Source organism: Polypterus senegalus, chromosome 1 (genome assembly GCF_016835505.1).
Source record: "Polypterus senegalus isolate Bchr_013 chromosome 1, ASM1683550v1, whole genome shotgun sequence".
In the NCBI taxonomy this organism is placed as follows: domain Eukaryota; kingdom Metazoa; phylum Chordata; class Cladistia; order Polypteriformes; family Polypteridae; genus Polypterus; species Polypterus senegalus.
The window spans coordinates 218,713,143-218,726,642 of NC_053154.1; the positions used below are offsets into that span (position 1 = coordinate 218,713,143).

At 38.3% G+C, this 13,500-nt stretch overlaps 1 protein-coding gene across 1 annotated transcript in view; it reads left to right on the plus strand.

Annotated features, from left to right (window-relative positions):
- Positions 1–529: 529 nt before the first annotated feature.
- The window catches only part of LOC120541916 (histone-lysine N-methyltransferase SETMAR-like), a 139,023-nt gene continuing 126,052 nt past the window's right edge, over positions 530–13,500 (plus strand). Inside the window, exon 1 of the mRNA XM_039773933.1 lies at positions 530–681. Within this exon, the coding sequence (XP_039629867.1) occupies positions 530–681 (152 nt within the window). The remainder of the gene's footprint in view (positions 682–13,500) is intronic.

A 13,500-nucleotide genomic window follows, 5' to 3' on the forward strand; every position in this document is an offset into this window, starting at 1 on the left:
CAAGCTGCTCAGTTGCAAAGACAGCACCTTCGCATCAGATAGACAGTGGTGACGTGAATAAGGGCTGAGATATACTTAACACAACGCACTTGCAGACACTGCTGCTATGCAAGCATTGTGCTATTTATACTTGCACACATACTTTATGTGAATCTGGAGGATTCCATCAGGTGTCAGTGCAAGAAATCTTCATGGTGAGAAAACAATGTCCGGTTTTCACTGTGTTGTGAGTTGAGGGGGGAAAGATGTTGACGGCAGAACTTCTGTGCATTCTGATGCTGCTGCAAAAATGCAAAAAAAAAGACTGCAATAGCAACACAGAAGATAGTATGTAAGACTTTTAAATGTATCTCGTCATTACGATGGGGAATATGCAATGCTCGTATTGCTTATATGAGAAATGGAGGATGAAAAGCACCAAAAATACTTTTGCATTTCAGCATTTAAGTTTGATGATTTGTTTCACCGCATCAAAAATTGAAGCACACACATTGATCCTGTTGGAGCTTAAGTGTGACTTTCCACCACGATGCATTACCTTGCAACAGGCATCAGTCTCCGAGCATTGGCAATCAGCTTCAAGCTTGGCTCAGCAACAGTTTCCAACATTGTGGCCGAGTTCTGCCAAGATATATGGGCTGCCCTAAAGGAGAAGTTCATGGTTTTCCCTGATACAGAGCAGTGGGAAAAGATAAAATGGGATTTCTGTTTTTTGTGGAACTACTCAAACAGCCTAAGTGCAATAGATGGGAAACATATGAGGATACATGTACCATGCAACACCAGGAGTACATTTTCTTATTACAAAGGATACTTTAGCTTTATCCTAATAGCCGTGTGCAATCCCAGATACAGATTTACTGTTGTAGATAGAGGAGCATATTGCGGTGACAGTGATGGAGGAGTATTTGTGAGAAGCTAATTTTGATCATAACTTATTCAAGGGAATCTGTCCCTGTTGCCTCTTTTTTTTATTAATTTTATTACAATCAATACATAGCAATCAAGTTTTTACAAAAAAAAAAGAATTATGCTAAGAACAGATCGATCCCCACCCTTGAGAGAGAGAGCAAGCCAAACGGTGTAAAATTTAAGGCTTTTAAAAATACCTAAATCAACAAATTCTCTGTGCTTTATAAAATCATTTCAAAATATTACTGATTAGATCCTGCCATGTTTTGAAAAAAGTCTGCACAGATCCTCTAACTGAGTATTTGATTTTTTCCAATTTTAAATAATATAACACATCAGTTTCCCACTGACTTAAAAGAGGAGAGTTTGGGTTCTTCCAGTTTATCAGAATAAGTCTGCGTGCCAACAGTGTAGTGAATGCAATCACAATTTGTTTGTCTTTCTCCACTTTAAGACCCTCTGGAAGAACCCCAAACACAGCTGTTAATGGGTTAGGAGGGATTGTGAGTCCAAGACTGTCTGAGAGGTAATTAAAAATTTTTGTCCAGAATAATGTTAATTTGGAGCAGGCCCAGAACATGTGACCTAGTGAGGCTGGGGCTTGGTTGCAACGTTCGCAGGTTGGATCATGCCCTGGAAACATTTTGAGAGTTTTAGTCGAGACAGATGTGCTCGATATATAATTTTGAGTTGTATAATTGTATGCTTTGCGCATATGGAGCTTGAGTGAATTCTCTGCATTGCTACTTTCCACTCCTTTTCTGATATATTAATTGAGAGGTCATTTTCCCAGTGTCCTCTTGGATCTTTGAAAGGAAGGGATTGTAAAAGGATTTTATATATTGTAGAGATGGAGTCTAACTCCTTGAAATTGAGCAATAATTTTTCCAGCGTGGATGAGGGTGCAAGATGAGGAAAATCTGGAAGGTTCTGTTTAACAAAGTTCCTGATTTGAAGATAGTGAAAGAAATTTGTAGCTGGAATGTTAAATTTGGAATGTAATTGTTCATAGGATGCAAACACGTTGTCTATATAAAGATCTCTAAGCAAGTTAATTCCAAATTTTTCCAGATATTAAAACTGCATATGTTTGTGAGGGTTGAAAGAGGTGGTTCTTTTGCAGGGTGCCACAGAAAGAAGCTTCTCCGTCTTAAAATGCTTTCTACATTGGTTCCAGATTCTAAGTGAGTGGAGCACAATTGGGTTATTAGTGTATTGCCGATAACGTGTGTTTATTGGAGCACAAAGCAAGGAATACAAAGAAGTACTGCAGGATTTTACTTCTATTGCGGTCCATGCCTGTGTATGTTCTTCTATTTGTGTCCAGGTTCTTATCGACTGTATATTTGCGCCCAGTAATAAAACTGGAAGTTAGGTAGAGCCATGCCGCCTTCTGCCTTTTGTCTTTGTAGGGTCGCTCTTTTGATGCGTGGATGTTTAGAATTCCAAATAAATGAGGTTATTGTTGAATCTAATTGCTTAAAGAACGATTTATTAATGTATATTGGTATGTTTTGAAATAAAAAGGAGCTTAGGAAGAATATTCATCTTAACAGTGTTAATTCTTCCAGCTAGTGTGAGATGAAGGGTTGACCATCTATGCAAGTCTTGTTTAATTTTTTCCATGCAGACGACGAAATTTTGTTGATAAAGAGCTTTATGTTTACTTGTGATGTTTACCCGAGGTATTTAAACTGTTCTGCAATGATAAAAGGAAGGGTGTCTAATCTAATATTATATGCTTGAATTCACGGAAAGAGTACACTTTTATTCAGATTAATTCTGAGACCAGAGAGCTTTTGAAATTCTGTGAGTGCTGCTAAGACTGCAGGCACAGAATTTTCTGGGTCCGATATATACAGTACCATGTCATCTGCATATAATGAGATTTTCTGTTCCAGTCCTTCTCTGCTAATCCCCTTTATCTGATCAGTATTTCGACAATGTATTGCCAGTGGTTCAATGGCAATTGCAAACAGCAGTGGTGACAAAGGGCATCCTTGTCTTGTGCCACGTTCTAGTTTAAAGTAGTCTGAGCAAATGTTATTGATGCAAACTGAAGCTTCTGGGTTAGTATACAGTAATTTAATCCATGCACAAATGTTGGGCCAAACCCAAACTTCTCCAAAATAGTAAAAGGTATTTCCATTCAATCATGTCGAATGCTTTTCTGCATCCAATGATAATAATATTTCTGGGGTGTTTGATTTAGTTGGTGAGTATATTACATTAAACAGGCGTCGAAGATTTGAAGATAAGTGTCGGCCCCTAATAAATCCAGTTTGGTCTTGTGATATTACTGAGGGAAGCACTTTCTCCATCCTTCTAGCTATGATTTTAGAGAGTATTTTAACGTCGTTATTCAGAAGTGAAATTGGTCTGTATGATGCACATTGTAATAAGTCCTTATTTTGTTTTGGAAAGACAGTGATTAGTGCTTGGCGAAAGGTTTGTGGAAGAGATTGGTTATCTCTGGCTTCTGTAAATGTTGCTAATAGGAGGGAGCTAGCTGAGCGGAGAATTTCTTGTAAAACTCTGCAGGGTAGCCATCAGGGCCTGCTGCTTTTCCACCTTGGAGTGACTTTATAGCATCCAGTAATTCTGATAATGACAGAGGTTTATCGAGCTCCTCCACACTAATAGCGTCAATTTGTGGTATCTGTAATTTATCCAGAAATGCATTAGATTGTATATTGTCTTCTTTAAACTCAGTAGTATATAGGGATTTATAGTAGTCTCTAAAAGTGTACATTATATTTTTGTGTTCGATGATTTTATCTCCGTTAGTGTTAGTAATTACGAGATTGCGTTGCTACATCTTGCTTGTGAATTTGTTGCTAAAAGCTTATTAGCTTTCTCTCCATGTTCATAATAATGATGTCTGGATTTGTAAATTAGTTGTTCGGTTTCTTTAGTTGTCAAGAGGTTTAATTCTGAATGTAGAGCCTGCCTCCTCTTATGTAGAGTCTCGCTTGGTAGTCTGGCATGTTCTTCATCTATTTTAGTAATTTCGCTTTTATCTCTGCTACTTTCTTCGCGGATTTATTTCTGTGGGAAAGATATGAGATAATCTGTCCTCTTAAGAAGGCCTTAAGAGTTTCCCAGAGTATTCCTGCAGAGATCTCAGGGGATGTATTTGTCTCTAGAAAGAATTCAATTTGTTTGGATATAAATTCAGTACAATTCTCGTCAGCTAATAGAAGCGGATTGAGCGCCATCTGCGGGGTGAGTGTATGGGGCTTAGTAATTTCAGCTCCAAGATCATCGGAGCATGGTCTGAAATAACAATAGCATCGTATTTACAAGATTTAATCTTAGGCAAGAAGTTATTATCTATAAAGAAGTAATCAATCCTTGAGTAGCAATGATGTACTGGTGAGTAGAAAGAATATGTTCTTGAATTTGGGTTTAAAACCTCCAGGGATCTGATAAGTTGTGATCAGTTATAAACTTTGTAATTATCTTTGCGGTGTTAGTTGCGTTCCCCTGTGGAGGAAGTCTTATCTAAAAGTGGATTTAGAACACAATTAAAGTCCCCAGCCATTATAAGTTTATGAGTGTTCAGATTGGGAATGGATGCAAATAAATTTTGTATAAATTCCTTATCATCAACATTAGGTGCATAAACATTTATCAAAATCATTTTACAGTTAGATAAGTCTCCCATGACCATCACATATCTCCCTTCAGGATCCAATACTACATCTGATGCTACAAATGGTACTGTTCTATGTATGAGAATTCCCACCCTCTAGTTTTCTTTGTAAAACTAGAATGGAACATTTGGCCAGTCCAGTCTTTTGCAGCGGAACTGATCCTTACTTAGTAAGTGGGTTTCCTGTAAAAATACTATTTTAGCATTTAGACCTGTTAGGTGAGAAAGTACTTTCTTTCTCTTTAATTCGTGATTCAGGCCTTTAACATTCCAGCTTACGAAGTTAACTGTCCCATCATGGAGACACTGATTCTGAGTTTTTGGTGTCATATTATAGTCTTAACTGGAAGTGAAATAGTTTAGGTCTTAATTTCCTATTCCCCCAAGAGTTGTTGCCATGCAGCTTATTATTACGTTGATAGTTATAATTATAAAGATTGAGATGATAGATTAGATATAGATCAAGCCTGCTCTCTTTCTCTTCCCCTTAACCCCCACCCTCCCTTTTTGCCTCCCCAGGTGAGGCTAAAACCCACTTCATGCAGTCCCAGTCCTCTGACATACCCAGAGACAGAGCACGTCCAAAGCACATCAAGCCCCCATGCAGTGGCGCTTTAAGGTTAAAAGATAGAGATATCTGTTACCAATATAGTCTTTAAAAGAGGAAAAAGAAAAAAAAAAAAGAATTTTTGCACTTAATATATATATATATATATATATATATATATATAATCTTCATCAATTTTAGTGCATTAAGATGATATCCCCAGATAATAAACCCAGGTGATGGTGTTAAAGATGTGTCCAAAACAAGCATAACAAGTCTTAATGCAGTAATAGCAATAACAGCAAACCAAGGGTATGATATTGAACAGTCTCATTTAGGGTACACATGAAATAATTAGAAAAGAAAAAGAGGAGGAAAACGTAATTAAGCACAATAAAACATAAACATTTAGCGCCTAGTAATACTAAGTAATGATAAGTAATAAGTAAGTAATAATAATATAAGAATATGAGAATATATGCTGATAAAAAACCCGTATTTTAAAACAAATAGATCAGACAGTAGATTATTAATCCTAGCTTTATCATTTACCGCCATGACTCACAATTATGTATCAGAATAGTCCGGGATCAGCTTTCTTAACTCATTTTCTGCCTCCTCCTTGCTAGCGAAAACATAGAAATGACCCTGCCATTCCACTTTCAGTTTTGCGGATACAGGAGGCCGTATTTGACATTGGCTTGCCGTAGCAGCTGTTTAATATTATAGAAGGCGTTTGATAGCTGTTGCTGGAGAGAAGTCAGGGAAGACGCGAATGTGGCAATCTTCATATATAATATCTTCCTTTTTTCCTGAGGAGTTCCATCACCTCTAACTTAAATGATAATCGTTCAAAACGAACTATAAAAGATCTTGGTCGGGGTCTGACGGTGTTTGATCAGCGTACACGGTAAGCCGCTGCTATCTCAGATTCTGCTTTAAAGTCGCCCCGATTATTTTAGAAAAAGTTCAGTTGCGAATTTCACGGGTTTAAACTTTCTCGATTCTCCGGCAGGCCTTCAATTCTGACATTATACCTTCTATTCCCATCTTCTAAAGCAGCCAGTCTGTCTCCAAGTTTTTCTCCGAGTTTTTACATTCGAACTGACATTTACTGCTCTTTCCTCGGCACTGGCAGCTAGATGTTCGGCTATTTCGATCCGATTCGTGAATGTCTCACTAAGATGCTCCAATCGATCAGCAAGCGTGCTCAGTTTAACGAGTTTTTCTCAATGCGCTCTTCAATTTTACCCAGCACCTGTCGAAGTTCAAGTTGTACTTCTTGACGCAGCCTTTCATTTGCCTGTTGGATTTCCTGTTTTAATTCCTGTTTCAGTCTCTCAAGTGCCTTTGCCGTTGCTTTCTCATTAGCCTTCTCGCTTTTCTTTATATCTTGCCTGAGCTCAGCGAGCAACACTTTCAGTTCAGATAGCTCAAATGTGCCTTCTTGTACCGTAGATGAAGCAGCAGACTCTGCTGAAGCCGGTGTCCCGCTGCTCCAGTCCCGCGTAATTGCATAACTGAAGCCGCGGACCTCCCGGCCTTTCCAGTTTCAGGTAATCCACACCAATCGGCGAGCTATCCACATCTGCACTCACGATCGCACCTTCGCTCCCCTTTTCGCTCTCAGCCGGCGACGATGTAGCGGACCGTGGTCCCGAGGAGTCTGTACTTTCGCCCATCTGATCCAGGTCTGTCTCTGAGAGGCCGTATCTCGAACTAGGGCTTGCTGATCGCAGCTTGGATGTAGCTTTAGTCTTCGATTCTTTCGGACCCCCCTTCTTGTTGGCCATGTTTATATGTGTTTACATATACTGTAGCGGTCCCTCTCGGGTTGAATAAATACAGGATATCTCAGAATAATAAGCAAATAATATGAAAAATAGCACCACTGCTAGCGGAGCTCCACTTCAGACGTCCATCTCTCGCATCGGACGAGACCAACTTTTTTACGCTGCCTGGCAGTAAAGTTCTGAGCCCCAATGTGTTTGTAGCAGATGAAGTATTCCCCTTGAAGGATAACCTGATGCAACTCTATTCAGGTCAGTGTGAACAATTCTCCTTCTCTCTCTCACACACACACAATTTTGTCTTTTTAACTGAGATATGCAGTAAAGTAGTCATGCTTTTGCTTCTTGGTTTATTAACATGACCCAGTTTTACTCCTGAGCTGCGTACTAACAACTATAAGCACTCAGAACCAGATGGATTGTACAGAATGCTTTTGGAACTCTTGCTGCTTGGTGGAGAATTTTTGGAAAGGCCACACAATACATCACCAAAGCTCTGCTGGTGACAGTGTGGAGCTTAATGGGGCATGATATGTGTCCACTAACCGGGCAGATGATGGGGACATCCCAGGAGAGAGGCAATGCATGGTTGAGGGAGATTCCAACCTAACAAATCCAAGACGCCTCACTGCCAGCCAGGCTACAAGGACTGGCACTCCCGTCCCTGACCGCCTTAAGGAATATTTTCAGGCGGGTGCAGGGAAAATGTCCTTCCAGGATGCTGTGCTCCAGTGAGGCATAATCATTTAAGACTATGTTTATGTTGTTTGTCAATATTGGCCCCTCAAAGGTTTAGAATGTAAATATTTAACAAGATTTTAGGAGATTGTAATGTAAACAAAGCTACTTACTTGACATTTTGGAAGAAACACTTTACTTTTGTTGCTGCAATGCTAAACAGTTCTATAAATCCTTCACACAAAATTGTTTTGTTAAATGTGTAAAACTTTAAATAAACGTATAAAATTTTTAAAGGTGTGTGTGGCATGCAAAAAACATGCAAACAATATGAATACTGCTTATTGTGTTTATTTAAGCATAAACCTATAAAACTCAATGTGCAAAAAAAAATACAAATGTATATACAGTTTCCACCTTTAACAAAGAAAACTATTGTAACCATAAATCTACAAAACTTAAAGTCTAAAAAATAAATACAAATATACAGTACATGCAGTTTCCATCTATAACAATGAAAACTATTATAAATATCAACATATAGAACTCAATGTGCAAAAAATAGATATGTATATACAGTTTGCATCTTTATATGAAGGCTGTCAGTGCAAAAGTTTATTGGTATTGTAACACTACTCATACAAGAGCATGAGTTGCTTTATCTCTCTGGCAGTCACTTAAATTTGTTTAGCATTATGTTGTTCCATTTGTTTTGGTGCAAAGTTTAACAATTGTTCACTGGGAATAAGAATATGTCCTGGTAAGTACCAAGGGTCTCAATGGGCAAAAGGAAGTGATTGGGGCTTACAGATAAAAATAAAAAAGATATTTCGTAATAATAGACTCAACAGCTTAGGAGTTTAATTTAAGCATAAATATATAAACATTGTCACACACGTGCGCTTCGGAAGCAGTCAACAAGTCCTAAGGTGAGCGATATAACAATGGATGAGGGTTTGTTTCAACGTACTATTGCCTTTCTCTGACCTTACAGAACCAGAGAAGACAAATAAAACAAACATTCACATCATAAACAATAATTCAGAGACTGGGACATCCACTACTTCATCTTCCATATCACTTCTGTCTCCTGGAGATGACCTCACTTCCAGTCCCTCACTGATGACGTCACTTCCGGTTCATGTTGATGACACTGCCAGTCCCTCACTGATGATGCCACTTCCAGCTCCTGTTGATGCCATCACTGCCGTTCCTTTGTTGATGATGTCACTTCCGGTGCCCCTTGGATGACGTCATTTCCCCTTTTCATCATTTCCTGCAGCCATTTTGTCTCTCCTATAAAACCACCATTTCACCCATGTTGTTTGTCGAATATTTGGATATTTTTCATTTACTTTGACCACTTTTGCAATCAAGCAATATACGGGGCAATTCCCCAAAACTGTTGTGTTTCTCAACTTATTTATCACAACATACACAGAGCTGATCTGGGCCATGAAATTGACAAGTATAGCCTTATATTAAACATAGCCTAATGTATGTGTCAAAATACTGTAAGTATTAGGGAAGACTGCTATTCCAATATGTGTCTTGCAGCAATGGTGCATGGCCAACAAAGACAAGAAAATTATTTTTTTGGAGGAAAGAAACATGATAGCTCAAAATTTTCCTGTCTGATGAATATTATAATAGTCAATTTCTCTGAGACAGCTTGTGTTTGATGTCAATACTGACATCTAGACAGACTAGGTGAAAAATCAATGATTGATTTGCCTCACAGGTCTCACCTGATTGACTAAAGGATAGGTTTATTTTAAAATTCAGGCAAAAATATTATTCATGACAATAATACAAAAGCACTGCATTCATGACAAAAACATTAAATCAATAACAGATGATGTGCAGTACATCTTATATTTTCTCTTGAAAATAAAGTTTTCTCTGTCTCTTTCTGTGCCAGAAAGAGAGTTCTTATTAAATTAAACTTTGTTTAATATTAGTTCTTCCTTTCAAACTGTTGAAAAGCTTGCTGGCTTGTTGCTCTGTGCATCTGATTCTCCCTGTCCTTTTACACCAGTCTCCTCTACAACAGTTCTATTCACTTCACTACTCCGCATAGCTGTGTGTCCACGGGAACCATTATTGTCAGGGTTTGTCATGTCTTATAGCTTCAGAGAATGCTCCATTTTTTTGGGATGCCGTGTCTGATATATGTTCTATCTTTGAGGCAATTGATAATCTTGCAAGTTTTTTTATGTATGTGCGTATTGTGAAGTGGTGAGAAAATGTGTCTTTTTCAAAGCAGGCCATCAATTTGTGTATGATGTGAAGGATGGACATAAAGAGAATCTGTTGTTTGAATGGAAGAGGGAGAAGCAGAATATACTGTAGAAACTAGAAAGGCTCTAGCACTGGCCTTTCCACTAGAGTATGATCACTAAAAATACAAGAGTAGTCAGAAGACATTAATCTCAGTATTTTAAGGAGCTTTCTAATGTGATTCAGATTTGCTTCAAGCATGGTAGTAAGTTCATGGGACCATATATATTGTCAATACCCAATTTTCAAGACACTAGAAAAAATTGCTTTGAAAAGTCTGTATCAGATGCATTTGCATCTACGTTGCTGCAGGCTACTTACAACATTGCAGCTGTACTTGACCTGTCAGAGTAACCAGTATCCTATGATAACAGTGATACAAGATCATAATCTCACAATAGTAGCCCAATAAGCTATTAGAATCCATCCAACCATTGTGATGTCCGGGTTGCCCATAGCCACTTGAAGCCGGAACATTGATAGTCATGTTCTAAGTATGGAGTGGGAAAATGAGAACACGTATCATAGCAAGGATAGGTGCAAAGAGTGTTCAGTACTTTTATTTTACTTTTAATAAAATGTTCCAAAAACAAAGGGCTGTACTTTTTCTTATAAAAATAAATATTATCTTAATAAAACAGCTTCTAGTTGATTATTAAAATCTATCAATGAATAATCCAATAAATAGGTTAAATCAATGTTAAAAACAAAGTCTGGATCTGTGTTTTTCAATACATCATGATTCTTTGTGCTTTCTCCTTAAAGTGATGTTGTCCCCTACTTACCCATTACAGTCTCCTCAACATGAGGAAATATCCTCCAACAGACACAGTTAACCTTTTGGCTCATGTTTTCACCACCATTTCCTGGCCTTTAGCGGTACACACCACAAACCCTGTTTCTTTCTTCTGTCACCATCTCTTGGCCTTCAAAGGGAGCCCACTCTGAGTGGTTGGTCTCTCCTACTACTCTGGAGGCTCATTGTGAGTAACCCTAATCCCCAGCACCACTGCTCCTTTCAGTGACACATTCCTGACTGCTTCCCTCTTCCCCCATAGCAGTCCTGGCTCTATCACAATCCTGATTTCTTTCCATTCTTTCCCGTAGCCATTCATGCTTTTTATGATCTTTGACTGAACTCCTTCTTTCTCCCCTCAATGTTCTACTCCGGCTCCTTTTATGCTTTAGTTGGCGCAGGTGCCTATTTACGCACCCTAGAACACCAATGAGGAAATCGTCTATATAGTGCATGTCTGCATGTGAGCGTGAGATCTGCCAATTCCCCTATGAACACCTCAGGGCCATGTGCACCTATGCCTGCCCAGAGCCTGTGCGCACTGTTTTTACTAAAAAACTATGCAGTGCCCTGGACCTCTAACTGGCATCAAGACATCTGTCCATTCATCCATTTTTTCTGAACCAGGGGAGGGTCACATGGAATCTGGAGGTATACTAACAAGCCGAATAATATCACAGAATCTGATGCAATCCAAACATAAGAAACATTAACACATCATTCTTCTACCCAAGCTACAGTATGCAAATAACACTACATGTCCATCCACTCAATCCAAGATGTCATATGGTTTTTCAACAAAAACTTTTTAATGAGTCAGGAATGATTGTTAAGGGTGTCAGTCAGTTCAAAAAAGGTAGCAAATTACAGAGGATTATATTTGTTTTTCCGTTGTTGCAGTTGTGAGACTTTTATACAATATTTCGAATTTTAATTAAATTACTTTGATTTTGAATTTAGCAATTCATTCAAAGGCTGGTGTTAACGCCATGTTGTGTTGATTATTTAGCTTTATTTTGTCATGTCTGTGTCTCCTATGCTACTGCAGTTGGAACATTATTTTGCATTTATAATTGTTATAGTTGCTGTTTTATAAAAAAAAGCAAAGCATCCACATTGCTCTTGTGATTCCAAATAACACAACTCTTCTTTTAAATTGAATATAGAAAAAAATGATAACGCAGCATACAATTATTTCAACAAGTATTCATAATCTCCAATTCATTACATATCCTCAGATGTGCAGATTTTTAAATGATTTGTTTAAATAATGTGGTCCTTTGCTGTTGAATCCTTTGATTCCAATGACAGAGCGCTAAACTCAAAAAATAAGTGTTGTCATCGGTAGGCAGTTGAATGTAGTCAAATTGAATTATTATTATTTATGCTGTGTCCTTATTTTTTGCCCTTGTAATGTTTATGACAAGTCAAGAACCATGACTACGTTGCTTAAACCAAACAAGGAGGAAGTTTAAGGTGAGCTGTTACTTTAGTCATTTGTAGAGGATAGGAGCTATAGCTTTGTGTTTGTTACAATCTATAACAAGTCTAGTATGGTGCTGTGGATGAAGCTCATCAGCAAAGGTCATTGCAATTGTTTACTAGTTTAGTACTAACCCCATGTTGTACAAGTGTTAATGCACTACTTTCAGTTTGTTGCGATTGACCCTGCACGATTCAACATATCCCCTTCTCTTCAAAGATCTCTCCATGAAGATGAACAAATATTAATAGTCAAGTCACTAACAAAATTACAGTGGTTATCTGATTCTGTTCTACTATTGGTTTTTATTGTTAATCGACTCATTAGAACATTAAGCTTATTATTATGTATTTGCTGCCTTTGTTCAGACTCTTGTTGTTTCACTGTGGTTTATTTAGCATAAAACTTGTGATCCCATGTTAATTTCTAACCCGCTTGATAAGGACCAGGGTGCTGGAGCCTGTCTTATCCAGCACAGGATCCAAGGCCGGAAAAAACCCTGGACAAATCGCCAGTCAATTGCAAGAGGAACACACACACAAAACACAAACTAGGGCCAATTTATCATTGCCACTTCACCTAACCTGCATGTCTTTGAACAATTGGAGGACACTGGAGGAAACCCATGTAGACATAAGGAGAACATGCAAACTCCACAAAGCCTGGTCTCCTTAACTCTTTCAGGGCTGAATATTTTTCCAAAATAACTTTGAAAAGCACACAATGCACTTATTTCACAGAGAAATCAACATAAAACGTCTGTTGCTACGTGCTGTGGTTGCTGTTGGCGCCTGTTTGGCATCTCTGGCACATGCAGGGAATCAAGGTCAAATCGACAAAGCTGTGTAACTTTCCTTCAAGCAAACAGAGTTGAACTACAACAAAAAGGGCAAGTTTTGTTGCAGTTTACAGCCGATTACCGTCCTCTACCCCTGAATTTCGACAAAAGTCAACATCAGCCCTGAAAGAGTTAATGCGAGGCAGCAGTACTACCACTGTGCCACCATGCCGACCAACTTGTGATTTTGTATTGAATTATATTGTATTATTGTGTGCTTGGTTAAGTGTATTGGGATGGTGTTGGACATGTACTCCCCTACTTTAAACTTATATTTTATGTCCTTAAAAGAGAATCTGCCATAAGCTGGAGCAAAGAGTAGCATGTCATTACTGCTATAATAAAACAGTCCAGAGATGGAATGCTGACATTTACAGGGTGCTAATGAGTGTAGTGTCACTATGAACTCCTGTTGCTAAGTAATTTTGTGAAGAAACAAAAGTACAAAGATCATAATCAAAGAAAAATGGACAAGTGGTTCCCCATCTGCTCCTCTGCCCATCTACACAGCTTCCTCATCT